The sequence below is a fragment of the Cheilinus undulatus genome, linkage group 16 (assembly GCF_018320785.1).
Source record: "Cheilinus undulatus linkage group 16, ASM1832078v1, whole genome shotgun sequence".
In the NCBI taxonomy this organism is placed as follows: Eukaryota; Metazoa; Chordata; class Actinopteri; order Labriformes; family Labridae; genus Cheilinus; species Cheilinus undulatus.
Window position 1 is genome coordinate 33,165,012 of NC_054880.1, and position 20,596 is coordinate 33,185,607.

The following is a 20,596-nucleotide window of genomic DNA, read 5'->3' on the forward strand; positions in this document are numbered from 1 at the left end:
AGCCAAGATCAGTGATGGTTGTCCTTCTGGAACTTTGTCCCATCTCCACACAGGACCTCTGGAGCTCAGTCAGATAGACCATCAGGTTCTTGGTCTACTCTCTTACTAAGCCTCTTCTCCTCCAATTGCTCTGTTTGGGTTGGCGACCAGCTCCTGGAAGAGTCCTGGTTTTTCCAAACTTCTTCCATTTTAGAATTCTGGGGGTCTTGGGGACCTTCAGTGCTGCAGAAATGTTTTTGTAGCCTTCCTCAGATCTGTGCCTGTGCCTACCTTTCCTCTGTTCCCATTCATTCTTAATAAGTGCCCCCTACTTCCTGTCCCCCATGGAGCATTTGGGATCACATGATTGCAAACAGCCTACATATTGATTCTCCCAAGAATTAGTCTTTATTTGTATGAGTTGAGTGTACCTTTAATATTAGATATGCTTTTGCTTCCCGATCTTTGCTGCTGTATCAAAGAAGACAGGTTGAAGTCTCGGAGGCAGGTATTAACATATTTATTACACCGTTAAGAGAACAACAATACCAGAATTATACTGCAAAGTTTCACAGACTGACAGACCATAGTTTACAGCCCAAAAAGAATAATTAAAAGAAATAAAAGAAAAAATCAACAAGAAACCACAGTTCTGACATAGTAGACTGGAAAGCTCTCTAGAGGACACTGACCCTAGGCGATGGAGAGACCGCCCAGTGTCAGCCTACCACTAACCTGTGGTTTACATGTCTCAATTAAGTATTGCACAACAACTTCAAATCATTTGAGCTCTTTTTTTTCACAATAAATTTTCTCAAGAGAACACAAAAAAGAAGCCCTCCCACCCCAGAAGTTCACCCCCAAGAGATTAATGCTACGGCCTTTGATAAGAAGGAAATTTAAAGAACATTTCTTGCTATTGTAAAAAACAGGCATGCCTAGATTCATAGCCTTATTTTTTAGATTCTACTAGCTTTGCCTTTTGTGAACGCCGTCTTTTTGAATTCAACCCGGCTGACAAGTAGACAAGCAATTCTGCATGTCTTTACAACAGAGAAAAGAAGAAGGAAAAAAAGGCAAGGGGGAAACAAGAGAGGGAAAAGAGCAAGAGAGAAACAACATTTCTTATCTGTGACCTTAGCTTGTATCATTGAAGTAGGAATCCACAACACTTTTCTTTAAAATTAGCACAGTTTTTAAAAATCTGCTCAAACAATTCAAACTCTTGATGTACTCTAGAAACGCTACAGGCATAACGGAACATAACGAAAGTTTTTTTTTTCTCATTTCTATTCATTTATGTTTCATTTATTTATGAGGTCTGCATTGTTACCAAGTAGTGATATGGTTTTGCAGCTGTATGAGCTTCAACTTTGGGTTTTTTATTTTCCTGTTCTCTTGTGCCCATTTGGTTTAGACTAGACCAGTATCAGCGCCGCGACTGATGCTCTTATCGTGCTGTAAGAGGTAGAGTGAGACTTGGTTTGCCACCGAGGGATTTGTAGCAAAACACACATAGAAGAGGAGGGGAGAACGAAAAAATATAGCTTCTCAAAGAGTCATTCACCATATTCACCCAGCAGCCATTTTCCCATGATGCCACACGCAGTGTGAAATGCTCAAAATATCTCTTAATGCCTCAGCCTACTGCTGATTCCAGTTTTTATAATCAGATGAAGGCGGACAATCTGACTCATTGTTTTCATTTCAGTCTGGATGAGAAACTTAAGTGCTGATAGAGGGGAAACCACATTAAAGAGCCTGATCTTTAGGTGCTGTTACACAACAGCTGGTGTCAGTATTCAGCTACTTCCTAGCTACTACTATTTTGCAGATTTACAGGCAAAGACAGGAAGGCCTTTTCTTCCTTGCCAATTGGAATGTTAGCCTATTAGCATTAGATAAGAGCTGGTTGGTAACAGAGGCTCAGGCTCTGCTTCATGTTTATAAAATCTGGCCCATATATTGTCAGGAAACTCATTTTATGAACACATATCAATGTCAACAGTCTGCTGTGTCATTTTCACCCCCTGAACAGACAGCAGTGTTTCAGAATGTTTTGCCACTCAGTCTGACTGAGCAGTCATGTCGCATGCTCAAAGTGAAGTCAGTGCATACTCTTTATGAGAACAACACGTCTGACCTCACTAGGAACTTCAGGAGTTTCTGTTGTAGGCTGCATGTTCATATATATTTCTCAATCATACTTAGAAACCTCATGTATGACAGCAAATTAGTGCCACCTAAAAAGATTACAGTCCTGCAACTGACTGGCGACCAGTCCAGGGTGTGCCCCGCCTCTCGCCCCATGACTGCTGGGATAGGGTCCAGCCGTTATAAGCGGTATAGAAAATGGATGGATGAATAAAAGATTACAAAAATAAGGTGGATATATTTTTTGAGAGAAACTTGAAAATTAAGACGTTATAAAGTTGTATATTTACAAGAAACCAAACTCAGAATTTCTGAGTTTTAAAAAGCCATACATTTACAACATTATTAAGTCACCAAGTTACAGGGATCCAAAATGAAAACAGTGACTGGATAACCCAATATTACAGAAATGTCTCTTTAAATGATAATGTGATGATTCTGGGATAAAACCACAGCTACTCCCTAATTTATCAGCCCCAGTTAAAATTACTATTTAATCAGGCTCTCAGCTGCAAAGACTTGGAAGCAGCTTCATCTGGTACATAATCGGCTGTTTTCAAAATTATGATCTCAAAATTTTTTTCACATTTATTAATGGTTTTCAAAGTGTAAAAATTGAAAACTTTAAACTTTGTTTTTTAACTCAAATCTTTAAAAAATTAACACATCCACTTTATTTTTTATTTTTTAGAGGGGTCCTAACATGTTCTTGTAAAAATGGCTCATTAAGATCTATATATACTGTAGATCTTTTGGCAAGAACCAATTAAGTAAGTAGGCTGATTATGTTGGGATTTTGGGGTCTTAGATATGAGTAGGGGGTTCTTAGGAAAAAAAGGGAACCGCTTTATTACACTTCGCACCTATAAATCTCATTTAACCTTTCAGTTATGGCCCCTAAGATTTCCACTGCCTATGTTAAAAGAGTTAAGCAAAACAATGAGTCAGATTTCCTGTTATACTCAGCTCTTAAACATTTAACTGAGATGTGGGAGGGAAAATGGCCTCAGTGTGAGTAAGGTGGATTGAGTGATAATGCTAGTCTTAGTTTAAATCCAGGTTTTGCCCTGAAAATGATGAACACACATGTAATTGTTGTATACTCTTAAATATACTGGTGTTAAATCTGCTTGGCTGTGTCTTCACAGCTTGTGAGGAGTCGGGTGTCAGACACCTTTTTGGATCGTTTGGAGTCAAGAATGTGATTTTCTTTCATCTAGATGAGGAGGGAGAGATGAGGAAGTACAGAGGGAGCAAACAGCCCACAACCTTGACGGGCTTCCACTTGATCCTTGAGGTCAGAATTTGTAACGCGCTTCTGTGTAGCACCAAGGTGTTTGGGGTGAAGAGCCTTAGTGTGCGTCAGGGTAAGTGCTCTCGTACTGCGAATGGGAGGTTTGTTTGAGTTTCATTAAGATTCACAACAGAGCTGAAAAGAAATATGACTACACCGATGCAAATAGCAACCATGTTCTTTAAGAATGGAAACTAAACTGCTTAAAGCTGAATCGGGCACTAAATCTGAACGTTGTGGAATGAGAAAACGTCCACGCAAAAATATGGTAAAAATTGTCTTCAAAAAAAAAACAGAAGTCCTCAGAGTTAATGTCACAATATTATTGCTCCAGTTAAAACGTAACACTTCATTAAAATGGTGATTATGTTTTTATCACACCTTCTCATTTCACAAAGTAAGATGAATGCTGCGTTGATCTCCTAGGAATCAGATTTCACGCTGGACTTCAACATATTTGAAGCAAACTAGCAGAAACACATAAAATAAACAAGAAAGAATGTGAACAAACCTCTTTTGAAAGTAGTTTTAAATCAGGGTTTTGGTCCTTGATGTCGGTCTTTGGCTGTTTTTGGTGTATTTTTTTTTATCTTGTGTTAATACTGTGTGTTACCTGGTGCTTTGCAGTGTTAAAGCTGTCAATTGGAGTCTACACCTCTGCATTTGGAAAGTTAGTTTGTTAGAATATTTTTGTAATTTTTTCCCTTTTTTTGGCTTTTTAGTTTTTCTTAAAAAATAACAAATATGTAACAAACGTTCAGTAATGTGCATGCACTGTCTGTAACTATTAAAAAAAAATTATGGCTGCTTTCGTTAGCATGTAGAGAACAAAAATAGCTGACTTTACATTTCTCCAGAATGCAAAAAAAAAAAACCTCACTACCAAGATGGTTGATGAATTATGGCTCTATACTGACAACACAAGTATGCAGAAAAATAAAGCATGCTGAAATAACCTGTGACAGTGCAGATACATTTATGTATGTTCCTTGTACAAAACATTTAGGGTTAGCATTCCGCGCAACATGCTAGTTCTCAGAAAAGATCTGTGTCGGACTCGAAGTAGCAGCTCTGAGATATAGCTTGTGTCTTTTTCTTGAGGACGAAGGGAAGTCAAACTGAAAGATCTACGAGGGATCTACCACTAACACAGAATAGAAAAGCAGCTTGGAGAAAAGATAACACTTCTTTTTTTATCTCTTTTTAAAGAGAGAGAGAGAGGGAGTAAGAGTTATGATGGACGTGGGAGTTGTGACGGGTTAAAGTACTATGCCTTGTCACAACTGTCCAACACATATACAATAAATAACCATCGGTGACACCACAGGACAGAAGTCTTTAACACCATGACATCTACAGAAAAGAATAAGGACATGAAGAGGAATGAAAATGTTCCGTTTCGGGCTCAGAACTGCTGTCACGTTGAATTCAACAGTCTCACCGATGGATGATGACGTCGGAGAGCTTCTTCAGATCCGCCGAATATTCACGTGTGACTTGTAGTCAGTACATTCTCTACATGTGCAGTGGGCAAAGTTTTGTATCCCGTCCAAGAATCCTTCCTTTTGTATCCTTCAGGGAGACAGATTTGTATTTCCCAGCCCACTGACCTGGATATTATTACAAGTGAGAGGGAAACAGCTGGCTCTGCTTGCAATCTGCTGCACATCTGCCCATTTGATGGTGGTCTGTGGGCCAGAGAATCAGTCCATCCCTGTCCACTATCCAGGCAGTAAACTCATCCATCCATCCATCCATCAGTTGGTGTGTCTTTTATGCTCTTTCCTTGGAGTATTGATGACTTCACTAGCTGGATTTGCTCCCTTGGTATGCTGTTTAGTAAATTGAGGTTGGCTGCTCTCATGTCTCAGGTACAGGAAGGAAATAAGCATCAATTCAAGGATGGAAAATAAAAAGACGTAACAAAAAAAAGGGGGAGGTCAGATACTCGTCTTTGCTCGGTCTCTTAATATTTACAGTGAAAAATAAGATAAGCTACAATGACAACAACAATAACAACAACAGGCACAAGAACAAACAGACAACAAGAATAGCAAGTGTAGCAATAAAAGGATGTCAATATTTAAATTCATTCATTCAAAACAAAGAATATCTTTGCGTTTCTTTAAAGTTATGGCAAGTCAATATGACCTGATTATGGACCTCCTCCTCCTCTGTTTATGACTACGCTGCAAGATAGACACAAGCATTGCCGTCTCCTCCTGTTAACCACGTTAGCTTAGCATCTTTGCAAGGCAATGTAGACAGTCATGCTGTTTATGGGGTAGGGGGCCGGTTCTTAAGCCCTGGAGACATTACTCTCCTCCCGGTGTGTGAGTCTCTTAGCGCGTCGAGCCATCCAGGGCAGAGGAGGACGGGGTGCTCGGGGTGGAGGAGCGAGGGGTAGCAGCGGGCGGGGTTGCAGCCGGACTCCCGGTCCCGCTGCTCGGGGTGCAGGCGGAGGAGCTGATGGGGGCGGGGGTTTCCGACCCGGGGACCCCTCCCTGCTGCTGGCTGGCTTGCTGCTGCTGGGCCTGGAGGGTCTGACCGCAGACGTGGTGGTGCTTCTCCCAGTCCTTGTGCTGGCAAAAGGAGCCACAGTAGCGCGCTGTGTTACAGCCGCTGCAGGTCTCGCTGGCTTTGCGGCCGCAGTTCCAGCAGCTCTGACGGACAGATAGAAACCAGAGTTAACGAAAACTAAACACAGGGAACAGATGCACCAAGTGTGAAAATTAGGGCTGATACCTAGCAAGCCTAATGGAGATTCCTTTGTGACCATTTCTCAAATGAGCTGTGTGACTGAATTTACAGCATCTCCTGAAATGTTGATGGAACCTGTCTTAAAAACTCGGTGTTTCCCACAGGGTTTTGTGAGACTATGGTGGGGGTACCCCAAACCTTCTAGGGTAATGTGGGGGGCATGCATGACCTAACAGACACATCATCATTGAGCCAATAAAGAACTTTGAACAACATGAAGATTAGACACAGGTATCTGAGCACCAGTCTGCACTTTACCAGAACTAGCCTCTCCTTTTACAACACCGCAGACGGATCAAAAGCCCATCTCTGATTACACTTAGGGCCTCATATATATCAGAAACCACAGGGAGAGCATGTCAGGGCGTCTGCATATCCACAGGAAACAGGAGAACAAGGTTACAAACAGCATCTGAAAGTTCTCCTCTGGGGCGTTCCCCCCTTGTAAACATCAATCCTGCAATTAATGACAGATGTGAGCCATATTTCCCCCTCACTCACTGATTTAACATCAAGGTCTCCAACGGTGATTAGCAAATTAAAGCTACCTTCCTCTCAGCTGAATTGGAAGCACCTTTCTAAACATGCTAGCTACTCTGTTGGTAAAATTAAGGAGCTAATGGATGCTTGATTGACCTTGATTTGCTCTCCCTCCCACTATCTCCTGACTGTCAAATGACTTTTATTTGCAGAGCCAATTTTAGAGCTGCAACTTACCGGCAACGTATTATATATTTGAGAGATGAGACACTTTGGCTGTCAAAATACCATCATTTTAAACTTAGATATTGTGCTAGTAAATATCAAGCAATGTCAAAGCCTGCTTTTAATACTCTAGCACTCCTAAGCACATTTTTTTGATTAATTTACCTGAAATTTCAAGCAAACTCCTAAACACAATCTACAATGCCTGTAAAATGAGTTCACCACTTTGGATGTTTTACCTTTGTCAGAGTGAACACAAATTTCTACAAAGTAATTTCAGCAAATAAAAATATGTAATTTACAATAAGTGACTGCATAAATATTCACCCAATTTAAAGTGACTGACCTAATTCAACAGAAGTCAAGCCACTTGGTGCTAGTAGTTTCACAATTAGTTCAACGGGGATCACCTGAGTGCAGTGAATGTGTCTGTATTTTTAGTATAAAGTCACTGGTTAATCAGTATTCCTGGCTACCATTACACCATGAAGACAAAAGAACACACCAAGCAACTAAGAGAGAAGCAGCTGAGATGGGAGAGACTACGTAAAAACAACTGACTAGAGATCACCAAAAGGCATGTGGGAGACTTCATGGTCAAGTGGAAGAAAGTTCTTTGGTCGGATGAGACCAAAGGTTGACTTTTTGACCATCAGACAAGACCCCAAACACTGCACATCACTACAAACACACCATCTCCACTGTGAAGCACCATGGTGGCAGCAGCACACTGTGGGGATGCTTCTAAGCAGTCAGCCCTGGAAGGCTTGTTAAGGTAGAGGGTTAAAATGGGTTATGCAAAATGTAGGAAAATCCTGGAGGACGATCTTATTCAGTCTGCAAGAACTACAGCTTGGGAGAAGATTTATTTACCAGCAAGACAATGGCCTGAAGCATAAATTGAAAGCTACTGTTGTACTAGCTACTGTAGCTACTGTAATGTTCTAAGCCCGGACTTCAATCCATTAGAGAATTTGTAGCTGGACTTGAAAAAGGCTGTTCACGTCCAACCCCAAAACAACCTGATAGAGCTTGAGCAGTTTAACAAAGTAGAAAGGAGGGAAAATGTCGTGCCCAAGGGGTGAATATTTATGCAGTCACTTATTTTTCATTACATGTTTTTATTTAATTTACATTAATTTGTAGAAATCTGTTTTCAGATTTTTACATGGAAGATTTTTTGTAAAAAAAAGCCACGTTTTATAGGGCATCATTGATTTTTAAAATCAATAAAAGGTTAAAACATCCAAGGGGGTCAACACTTTTTATAGGCACCTTACAGTATATAGCAAAAATAAGCTGGAAACACGTGGGTACTGCTTTCTACAGCAGCAGCTTTTGGTTAAAAAGTGGCTGACTATTGTAATTCTTTGATTTTTTTGTTCTTGTTTTCAGTCATTAAGTAAAAGAGGTTGTATTGTTTTTGAGCAGTCAGTACCACAAAGTATAGAAATATTTGAAATCCTGACATAATTTATGGGGACATTAACTTGCATTTAGTTGTAAACTATTAGAGGAAAAACAACAGAAATATGTTGTAATCTGTTTCATTTTAGAGCCCGACCAATCAACAGGATGTTTAAATACCTTAAAAGAGAAAAATAGAGGATACAACGTGATGTTCTGAATTGCTCTTGTCTGCTCCTACCTCGCTGGAGTCTTCCTGTTGGTTGATTATAGACAGCGCGTCCTCGGCTGCCTGCCGCTTGGCCTCCGCTACCGTACGCTCCATCTTGGCCCGCTCAGTGCTGATCATCTCATGAGCCTTACGCTCAGCCTCTGACACGGCCTTCTGCAGCTCTGACATGGCCTGTCGCTTCACCTCATTCACCGCCTCTTCTGGAAAGAGTGTGGAGACAGAGGAAGTCAAGCCTCCCGTACCTGCAATATAATGTGCGTTATATCATCTGGTCGCTGGAAGTTTATTGTCAGTATAAACACGAAGATTCATTTTTTTTAACACATAAAGACAAACATCTCTGGTACAAATGAGGAGAAACAAGCAGAGAAAATATGATGTTTGCATCTTTTTATTAAGTGTTCGACATGATTCTATCAAAAAAATGCAATGACAGAATTTAAAATGATCGTATTTGAGGATTGGTGAAGAAAATAAGTTCTTTCTTTTCATCTAAAACATCCTTCAACAGCAGCGCGCACCCATTAATACCAGAAAATTTACTTAGGAAACATAATTTTGAGTATGAGCCATGCATTACTTCATACTTTGCGCAATGAATCCTTGCCACGCGGGTGTTAATCGTTGGAATTCCACCCAAACGTCAAAGCAAAAGGAGGGCTTTTTTGTTTGCTGCCATCAGGCCTGTAACTTGACTAATTGTATATGCAAATCAGGCAATTTATATTTAAATTATGCATTTCCATTGTGATCCCAGCGGCCCATGTGGTGAGGGGAAGTGGGAAACCGGTAGGACACCGTGCAAGGTGCTTGAATATTTATCACCAACTGTAAACATTTTACCCATTTCAAACAGATGTATTCACCAATGCACTCCATTGTGTTAAAAATCCTACTTTGCAATCCTCCCAGGGTCACATTTAGATCATTCGCTCCTCCGTCAGAATATATGAGACTGAGGAGAAAAGGATGCACTGAGCGCTGAGAAGACTGCAAAGAGCTGAAAGACAGCCGGAACTATTTATCTTAAAGAGAGATGGTTACAGATTTTTGTCTGACAAATAAACACGCTTTTCCTCACACGTATATTTCAAATGTAAATTTCCATATCAGAGCCAAACCTTTTCTCTTCATCTTGTTTGAGCTAAATTTTTAAACCAGGGTGGTTTTGTCTTTAACCCACTGTGCTGCCTGAAGTCATGGAAATTGCCTTGCTGCTATGTGATATATTCCTTGTGCATGGAATTGTGATTACACACCAAATGCCTTAGATGGAAGATCGATCAAAGCTGGTGAGGGAGGAGAGTTCTGGAGAGCAGGCAGTCCCCGATGGTGATACTCAATTCAATTTAAATGCATATTACTTGTTCTGAGTATCTCACACATCATGCTTGGTCAAGCAAGGGGACAATTTCTTTTCTCCAAGGGGTTTAAAAAGCAGATATACTGTATCACTGATGCTGAATACAAAGTGGATTCTGTGAGCCCTCAGTGGAAAATTCTCTCAGTTTTCAAGAGAGCAATGATGGTGATTGCAGCTGTGCTCAACAGTTTAAAGAATGCTGTTTGTGTATGCTAAAAAATTTAATGGGAACTAATAAAAACTCTTAAAGCAACAAATTAGTTTCAATACTTGATCTTAAATGGCTCTACAAATTTCCCTCTTCAGTTTAATAACACTTCTGTTAAATGGAATAGCTGCTATGTCTGCTACTGCATTGATCACTAAAGTGCCAAAAGGCAAAAAGACACCAAGTCTTGCTACTGTAGTTTTAACAACAAAACCACAGCAGCAGCTGTAAATGTCATTAAGGCCTCTTTTTGTCCGGTGCAATAATATTGCTTTATGACCTGACATCATATTTGGAGAGTGCATGGCGTGGTGGTGAAACTTTTTACTTCCTTCAGTCTTAAATATAAAAGATTTTCAAGAGCAGCCTGACAAATTAATTCAAGTCAACCGGGGAAAAGGTTGCAGACAGCAGACTGCATAAGGGTAAGAGGGGAGAATGGGGTTTTATAAAACGCTTCTCATTCACTTATAGCTCGGAGCCATGTGAATGAAAAAGATGGCCTTGATTTCTACAAAGCAAAATGTCTTAGAAAACGGTGTAGAGATAAAAGAAAGAAAGAGAGGAAAAGTGCATGAAAGGCTCACCAGCTTTCTTCCAGATCTCTTCAGGGACGTAACCAGACACGGGTCGGTGCAGGAGCTCCCGGTGAACTTCTGGTTGGGCAAAGGCACAGCAATGATAATATAAAATCAGTCAAAGTATATTTAAAAGAGCACAAAAGACTGTAGAAAATAATCACTTTAAATGTACTTTAAACAAAAAGGGAACAGCTTACATTGGGAAAAAAATGTACTGAAAATGCAAGTTATAAAATTGCAGTTTTAAAATACTAACTATTAACAAAATACTGTGTATCTGTTTGCTAGATGCTTTGGCCTAATGGTTGGGACCTACAGTAGTCCTTAACCATGAGGAACTACCCAATCCTTCAACATTCCTAACAATGAATTCTACGGATATCCAGTGTGTGTGGGGCACTCTACCTGGAGTTGCGTTTTCCTGTGCTGCTTGGCTCTGCTGCCTTGACTGCCCACTAGCGGCGCCTTTCTTCAGCTCTTCGGCATCACTGTATCGTCGGATCCAGTAGTTGAGCTCCTCGCGGTCGGCCTCCTGGCACCGCCTCAGCACTGTCAGTGAGCGCCTCGTTTTCTCCACCATATCCATGATGCAGTTCAGCAGCTGAGGGTGAAAGGGAGGGTAAAGGCGCTGAGTTTACACATGGACAAGGACAACTGAATTAAATGTTCAAAAAGTCAGTTTGCAGAGGGGGAAGTTCTAACTTAAAGCTTACATCTGTCATATTATTGTATTAAGCATTTAGACTTATGGTTGTGTGTACTGTAGAGATGAGTATTTAAATAGATGGCACAGTGGCTATAAGAAGTATTGACCTTCTTGGATGTTTTATGCCTTTATTGATTTTATAAATCAATCATGATCAATATTACCCTCTTTAATGTCAAGGTGAAAACAGATTTCTATGACATAATGCCAATTAAATTTATAAATAGAAATGTATAATGTAAAATAATTGACTGCATAAATATTCTCTCCATTTATAGTGACTGACTAATTCAACACAGGTCCAGACAATTGGCCATTAGTCTCACAATTAGTTAAATGAGGATCACCTGAGTGCAGTGAGTGCGTGTCAGTGATTGTAGTATAAAGACACCTGTGTCTTGAAGGTCCAGTCCCTGGTTAATCAGTTTTCCTGGCTACCATTACACCATGAAGACAAAAGAACACTCCAAGCAAACATTCCTGGAAAATAAATATTCTGCCAAGCTGTAGTTCTCTTTCAGACTGGATAAGATCGTCCTCCTGGATTTTCCAATACTTTGCTGCATTAGTTTTACCCTCTACCTTTACAAGCCTTCCAGAGCCAGCTGCTGAGAAGCATCCCCACAGCATGATGCTGCCTCCAATGTGCTTCACAATGGGGATGGTGTGTTTGTGGTGATACGCAGTGTTTGGCATCTTGTCTGATGGCCAAAAAGCTCCACTTTGGTCTAACCAGACCAAACAACTTTCTTCCACTTGACCATGGAGTCTCCCACATGACTTTTGGTGAACTCCAGTCAAGAGCTGATCTCAGTGTTCTTCAACAGTTGCTTTCTCTTTGCCACTCATAAAACTTTGACTGGTAAAGAACCCGGCCAATAGTTGTATGCAGAGTCTCTCCCATCTCAGCTGCTGAAGCTTGTAACTCCTTCAAACTCCTCATAGGTGTCTTTGTGTCCTCTCTCACCTGTCTCCTTCTTGCATGCTCATTATGTTTGTGAGGACGGCCTGATCTAGGCAGATTTACACATGTGCCATATTACATCCATTTCTTGATGATGGACTTAACTGAACTCTAGGTGTACAGTACCTCGGAAATATTTTTGTACCCATCCCCTGACTTTGACTTTCAACAACCTTTTCTCGGAGTTTCTTGGAGTGTTCTTTTGTCTTCATGGTGTGATGGTAGCCAGGAATACTGATTAACCAGGACCTTCCAGACACAGGTGTTTTCATACTACAATCACTGAGACACTTTCACTGCACTCAGGTGATCCTCATTTCACTAATTGTGAGACTACTTGCACCAATTGGCTTGACCTCTGTTGAGTTAGGTCAGTCACATTAAAGGGGGTGAATATTTAGGCAGTAAACTATTCAACAGTACATTTTTTTTAATCTAATTGACATTCCTTTGTAGAAATCTGTTTTCACTTTGACATTATATATATATATATATATATATATATATATATATATATATATATATATATACACACACACATATTGGTTATATCTTGTCTTTAATCAGAAAAAATTAAAGGAAATTTCCTGCACACTGTCTAAAATGCACAAATGTACTGGCAACATCTCAGACAGCTTTTGACCAATTACATGACAGAAGATCCGGATTCTTTTCTTTTAGCATTGGCACTTTTTAAATATTTCTATATTGTTCAAAAGTAAAGTCATATTGGACATGCGATTAATATATCAGCATGCAAGCTTACGCATCATATAAAACACCTGAGCATAGACATTGATATGCATGTTCAAATGAACCCTATCTATGTGCAACACTAAATTCAACACAGCAAGTGTCTTATTTTGTTAACAAATTCTTCTAATGATGTAATATCCATTTAAGGCTCTAATATAGTCTCTCTTACTTCCATGGACAGAACTGTGAGGTAGAGTAATAAAAAATGTTATTACTTTTCTTACATGGTCAAGGTGCTTCCACTCCTCCGCCCACTCTCTGTCTGTCAGCCTGTGGTCGATCACCTCCTCCTGCCTGGTCCCTGCATGCATCCCTTTAAGAAAGATAGAGCGAACAGAATGGAGACAAAAAAAAAGGCAAGTTCATGTTAAACAGTGGCTCTATGTAATCCATCAATACTTTGCTCTCCCTATGACATAGCTTTTGTTTCTTCCCTGGTTAAAAACGCTCCCTCCATCCGTCTCCTCAACTCTTGCTCCTGCTTTTCTTTGCTGTCTCCATCTTTCTCTCTTCCACCCTCAGGCCCAGACTCAAAAGAAAAAAAAAAGACTGAGATTCGAGTCCAACAGACATCTATCACAGGCTGAGACATGGTAAATGTCTCTTCTATTTTTAGAGCCCCGCAAAAGTCGTCATTACAGCTTCATCAAGACTCCCTCTGAGCAGAAAAATGTCTAATACAAATCCCCTGTGTCTAAATGTGCTGGGTTATGCACCCATATATCAGCTTTGTTTTGACCTTTCTGACTGTTATTTGTTGTCAGTCTGATTTACCAACTCCCATGCATAAGAATGGACACTGACTTATGATTATCACTATAAAAGTGATAGATCTCAGTGGTATAGAAAGAACTCAGAAGCTGAAGAAATGATGTAAAAATGGAGCAACTGCTGTAACTGTTTACTTTTGTTTGTAAAATCCTCTTTATGTTCACTTGGTTTGACTACAGGGGAAGAGCTTTGACAGGATGCCATGTGAGGGGATTGGCTAGGGTCCAATGATCCAACTGTATGGACTTCCGCAAGCACGCACACACATTCAAACCCAGCCTCTACCATCCCTGTGTCCTCACCAATCGGCCTGGCTCTCTCCCGGATCTCTCGGTGGTTGGAGGCGGGGTGTCTGTAGGTGTCCCGGTAGTGATGGGCAATGGCCATGTCGTCCAACCTGTAGTGCTGCGGAGGGAGCGGGCCAGGGTGGGGCAGGCCATTAGGTTGGTAGGAGAGCCCGTTGGAGGGGCTGAACCGCTGGGCGGGGCTTATGGTACAGGGCCGCTTGCTGGGGTGAACGTCTGGGTGCAGGGAACCATCTCGCTCGAAGCCGTTCTCTTTGGTCCTGTGGTGGAGAGAGAGGGACAGTTGTTATCAAAGCGTATAGTAAGGCTGTGCAACTTATCCAAATTTATATTCAATTGAAATTTTTCCACCGCAATTTTTATAATGCAGAGGTGCAATATGTCTTAACCTGAAATATGTCAAAATATCAGTTTAATACAGATTGTTTTTGCAGCAGAGATGTTATGCCTTACACATCATGCAAAGATAAAACAACTTTAGATTACTGTAGCAAAGGCAAAGATATTAAAATGCCAAGAGGACTGCTCACTCCTCCAATAACAGCCGTTGATTGTGTGAATTGAGGATGAAGTGAGAGCTCTTGTTGGCATTATGCAATCTTTGGTAGATGCCTAAACCAAAGTTGAAATAAAGAAACGTTCATCATAGAAAAGAACAGATTCACAAAATGCAGGTCTACAGTTTCTAACGTGAGATTTAGCAGGTAGCCAACATTCAGCATGTTAATTTACAGTGAGCCCTGTTCTGAACATTTTCAGTTAACATTGATTTGCTCCTGTAAGCTGCGAGTCTGCTCAGTGATGCTGCTGACCCTGTGTTACTCTGAAAACAGAGTCTCACTCACTTTGGAAAAAAAAAAAAAAATCTCTCAAATGACAACAAAAGATAACTCATTTGTTACAAACTTGTATTTTTTCTTCAGCATTTGGTTTGGTCTTTAGAAACATTAGTCAGACATGAATCATGTAGAATATAAAGGTGATCTTAAAAAGATTACAAGTCTACACATGATCGAGCCTGGGATTACTCATTACTGTGAATGCCGTCTATAAGGGGGGATAAAGTGGAGAGTTTTTTAGGGGCCCAGCCAAATCAGGGCCCACGCAGGTCTGCAAAATCATGGCCCAGCGTAAAATTAAGCTGGTATAACCATTTTTTTCCTGAATAAAATCCAAACATGTATTGATGTAATTATACTGTAATACAATACAGCCTTTATATAATTTAAACCCATTTTCTTCAAACAGAATGACCTTTCATGTTAACAATGTGGATGGGCACACTGATATAAACCATCTGGAAAATAATGTTTGACTTCATAGCTATAATGTGTGCAAACGTCAAGATGCCAGAAAATAAAGTAGAAGAAACTGAGCTGACTTTAATGGAAAATATTTAAATAATCCTGAAAAGTGGCTGATAGACATAAAGTGTCAAAAATTGGCAGTGAAAGTTATAAAAATAGGTTAAAAAGTGGCAAAAAGTCGGTTAAAAGAGGCAAGAATGGTTGAAAAGTTCAAAAATGGACATAAAGTGGTAAAAAAAAGTGGGTTACTAGAGGCAAGAATGGGTTAATAAGTTGCAAAAATGGGTAAAAATATAATTTCAACACCAAAACCCAATAATAGCTTCACATTCTTTTCAGCTCCAAAATGAGTTAACTGTTTGACTGAACGCTCCAATACTAATGATCCAACACACATGCATTGATATCATCAATAAATCGAAACTGTGGGGGGCCCATTCACTGGGGTTATTGGAGGCCCTGCCAATGCTGCGAGCAGGACTGATGACTGTTTTTGTTGAAGTGTAAGCTGACTGTAGCTGGAGTACTTCATGATCTCGTCATCTCTTTTCAGATAGAAAACACTATCTTCTTTACTTTCAAACACCATTAAATGCCTCACTGGGTTTGGTTTGTAATTAATCTGAGATCTTCTACAGAAAATAAGACTCTGTGAATTACTGTTAAACTCTTGAAGAGGGTCTGGGTTTAGTTTGAGGGTAATTTAGTTCAGACCTTATTGACTCCAATCATGTGTAAACAGTTAACTCGCCTCAAAGCTGACAATTAATTTATTTCATTTTTAATAAAAACCAGTACAAAAATACACCACAAGACAGGAAAAAAAGCTTTTGAAGCTCAAAATGTTCTGGGGGACATACCCCACCCTTACCACCACACATTGCTGAAGTAAATCCTCAATGCCTTCAACCAGAAAGTGCTCACCAGATTTCCTGCTTTAACCCCTGATCTGATTATAAATTTTTATTATTATTTTGCCTTTATTCTTTGATAGGATAGCCGAAAAGAGACAGGAAACATTGGATGGAACACGTGAGTATGCTCATATTTAAATGGGAGGAAATTTAACAAGTTTTCGGGGGTAGCATGCCCCCAAATCTTCTAGTTTGCTTATTTGTTTCATCTCAGTATTTCTGAAACCTTGCGTAAAGCCCTGCTATTATTGTGTGGATTATAAAAAATTATGTATTGCTTGTGTTTGTTGAAAACATTAGATTGCAATCACAATCCTGGGGAAAAAATTGCAATTAATTTTTTCCCAATTCTTTCAGCCCTAGCCTCTAGATTAACTGGTTTCCTTTACATAGGTTCAGACCTTTTTGTTGTTTTTTACAAACTAACTCAAAGCGTTTCCTTAACAAATGACTTTATTTCAGACAAAAGTAAAGTGTTTCATCCTACATGGTTGCATGTAAGCTGATCATAATAGCTCTATTCTGTGAACTGTGTTGGTAACTGGGCGCCTGATACAAACATTGTTGCAGCAGGAAGGCGGTAGAGATAAGAGCGTGGTTGGGATGGGTGTGGGGGAGAAAAGAATGGATGGATGAGTCGAGGGAGGCAGCGAGAGACGGACGGATGGAGGGAAAGAGCATATGGAGAGCTGTGGATGAGCATTAGGAGCCCATAAAAACAGCTCATTAAGAAGTTCAATCTGTTCATTGGAGAGAGGGATGGGGAGGAAGAGGAGAGGGAGAGGCAAGGATTGAGAGTGGGGGGAGGTTGGCAAGATTTAACTGTGAACACGCATACATGGGCAGGCATACACATAAACACCTGGCCACATTCATCTTTGGATGCAGGCAAAAATCCACCAGATCCTCTGAAAGCGACTGGATTCTGCATTCTGTTAATGTGTGTGTGCTCCTGTTTTCGCTGTCTGTGTTATGGAGGCTTTTTCTTTAGAGAAAAGCTCTTTTCTGATTGCAGGTCGACTGAAGCTCTTCACAGCTGCTTTTGAGTCCTGAACAGTTGTTATGACAGGTTTTAAGATGGGCTTTTGTGTGTTAAGACTGTAGGAAACAAAACAGAACCAAACATTTACATAGGAGGTGTGATATAACAACCATGCTGATTATTGGCTGTGATTCATTTTTATACCTCAAAATTCTTCAGATCTATATCATGAGATATTCAAATGTATTCTGGGACTTTATTTTAACTACAGTCTTTATGGTATACAGCAAAAACTGAAGCCATATCTGGAAGATACGGGACAAAATATTACATGTTAGGGCCAATTATTGATGCTATAATTGAAACATCCAAAACAGATTTCCTGCCTTTTAGATGAACCCCATCAGCATTTAGCCACTCACAGTGGCCCTCATGATAACAGTGGCACTTCTGACAAAGGGTAACATGAGTTTACTGTGGGATTAAATGAAACGACAGCAGGATGCAAAACAACAGTGAAATACAGTTAACAGTAAAGCATTAAGAGAGGTAAACCAGTGGGGGTCCATGCACAGGTGTTAAAATTTAAACACATTTTTAGAAATTCAGCAAAAAAAAATGCAAATTTGTGCATGTTTCCATCCTGCTATTCTGTGAGAATATTAAAAGTCGACATGAGACACTTTCCTTTAAGTTTGAAAGATTTTTTTGTGCAAATTGAAAATGTGCACAAATTTTTTTGGATTAAAACCGCACCATTGATCCGATGTTTGGTATTGCATCAATTATTAGTATCTGTATTGTTTTAATCGTAAGTGCACTGTTTTGGCTGCATTTTGAGGTGTGTCTTCCCATCTGGTTCTGTTTTCACTTTTCAAGGTCTCTCCTAATTTCCTGCCCACAGTATAATCCGATTTGCTAGATGACGCACAAGTACCAGCCAATCAACTCTGAAGCCTGGGTGCTCCCGACACAGGGGGCATCACTTTGTATTTTCCTGCTGTTTTTATTTCTCTGTGCCATTTCTTGTGTCAGAGCTGGAGCTGCATTAGCAATTTTTTTTTCATTATTTTTATCATGCAATTTTTGTCATGTTTTGTCATTGTTTGTCACCTTAAGTGTATTTTGTTTGTCATAAGAAATGCACATGCATTCCTGATTCTAATCGTCAGTTATCGGCCTCACGAACCACTAATAATGAGTGTTGGTATGAAAAAGCAATATCACCCCTGGTATCAACAAAGAATTGCTATATTGGGATATGGGTGATCACATATTGCACACAACATTATATCGTATTTGAGTTACTTTACAATTATTCAGTCCTCCAACTGAGCAGAATGAATCATATCCTTGAGTCACCATTACAGTAGCCACGAGTATTGCATTGTATAACGCTGAACTGCATTGCGTCGGATTGCATTGCATCACATCATACTGCGTCACATTGCATTGCATCACATCACATTGCATTGTATTATTTCACTCATCGCATTGCATCAGATTGCATTGCATCACATCACATCTAAATGTATTGTTTCATATCACATCCCATCGCACTGCATTGTATAATTTCATATTGTATGTTTGGCATAATATCGTGTCTTCTGGTATTGCATCACATCGAAACATATGGTGTCGTATCGTACAGTACCATGTTGCATTGTATCTTATTGTGTTGTATCACATGGTATCATATTATACAATTTACTCAGCAGTTCTGATGTTAAAGCTGTTACAGTAGAAAGTGTTCATTCTTCACTTCCAGCTGACTGCGGTCTTTGTTTATAGATCACAGTTAACACTCCACAGTCTTCCTCATATTGCGATCCAGTTTTCCTCGTCACTTACACTCTATGGCATTAATCAGGATGCATTCATAGTGCTTTGCTGTCTGTAATTAAGGATTCCCATTGAAATTCCAATATTCCAACTCAGGGCTCCAATAAGCAGGAATACAGAGCCGAGGTAAGCAAAAAGCAGAGGTGCTTAGCCAGCCGTATTGGTGCTGGAGCCTCATCTGTATGTGTTATCAGCCCGTCTCCCTAGGCAGACACACACATATATACCCTAACACATACAGAGGTGCATACTGTATGTGAACTATATTCACGTTTTCACATTGGATAGATATTCCTACACACGCACATTCACACAAACACCATGTTTTTCCACTGAATACAGATGTCTGCTTACAGTATTCTCTCCATATATTCTCCCTCTCTTTCTCTCACATTTACACGCACACCTTTTCCCCTAAGCTCACTCCCCTGTGCACCAGACGGCCTGCAAATATGCAGGTATTACAGAAAAAGTCTGCCTATCTGACTGTTGGGGGAAAAGAGAGGTGAGAATTATTAATATTGCGTTTGGCATTTTTGTCCCTCAGCAAATATAAAAAGTACATTTTCCTCTCCCCTGTCTGTAGTAAAAAAGATGTAGACCCCATGGGGGAAAAGTCTTTATTAAAAAAAAGAAAAACATGCTTGTATCGCCAACAAAGCAGGAGCCCAAACTGACTATAAAGCAGAGACAGAAATGTTTCTGTGCAAGATCTGTACATTTATGTACATAAAGACTTGTTAGTCTCATTTATTAATCTCATTAGCTTATTTCTTTCCAAGCCATATTTAGATAAATTCATACACAGATGCTTTTTCAGCTCTACTTCATAAAACAAGCCTGCTGATGTAAACCAGCACATGGATGGAGTCTTGCAGGAGTTGTGCAGGTTAACTCGCATTATAGGGATATTTTGGTATTTCTGAAGTTGGGATTGTATGATGTACTTGTCAGTAGTAGTGCTGATATCCTCCAGTGATATCAGTTAGCATTGCCCCCTCAGACAGGACACTCTTGAAGAAGCTATGCTATTAAGCGTAGCAGAAGGGTACAGTTACTTCATGTAATTTAGAGAGTTTAAGGTAAAAAATGTGCAAAAAAACAATGGCGGCCAAACTGTACGCTAAATCTTCAATTTTTGAAGTTTTATTTTTCCCCCAGAAAGTCTCTGTGTTTGCCACTATTTTGCAATGTGAGCTTCGGTTACTTTGCTATTCCACCTCAGCATATCTGATCAGCTGTTTGGGTCTGTTGTCTTCATCAGAGGAAACAACAGCCATGAAGGATTATAACTATTGTTACACAGCATTAAAGGTGTGTTAGAACACATTATAAGTATACTTATATGTTATGATGCATTATAGAA

The 20,596-nt window shown here is 39.9% G+C and overlaps 1 protein-coding gene across 4 annotated transcripts in view; it reads right to left on the reverse strand.

Moving 5' to 3' along the window:
- Positions 1–511: 511 nt before the first annotated feature.
- The window catches only part of runx1t1 (RUNX1 partner transcriptional co-repressor 1), a 99,655-nt gene continuing 79,570 nt past the window's right edge, over positions 512–20,596 (reverse strand). Inside the window, exons 6-11 of one of the 4 annotated variants that reach the window (XM_041809447.1) lie at positions 14,183–14,445; positions 13,334–13,422; positions 11,089–11,284; positions 10,690–10,758; positions 8,541–8,731; positions 512–6,090 (exon numbers count right to left, since the gene is read on the reverse strand). In XM_041809447.1, the coding sequence (XP_041665381.1) occupies positions 5,770–6,090; positions 8,541–8,731; positions 10,690–10,758; positions 11,089–11,284; positions 13,334–13,422; positions 14,183–14,445 (1,129 nt within the window). In that variant the 3' untranslated portion in view covers positions 512–5,769. Of the gene's footprint in view, positions 6,091–8,540; positions 8,774–10,689; positions 10,759–11,088; positions 11,285–13,324; positions 13,423–14,182; positions 14,446–20,596 lie in introns of all 4 variants that reach the window. The other 3 variants (XM_041809445.1, XM_041809446.1, XM_041809444.1) reach the window with 3 other exon arrangements.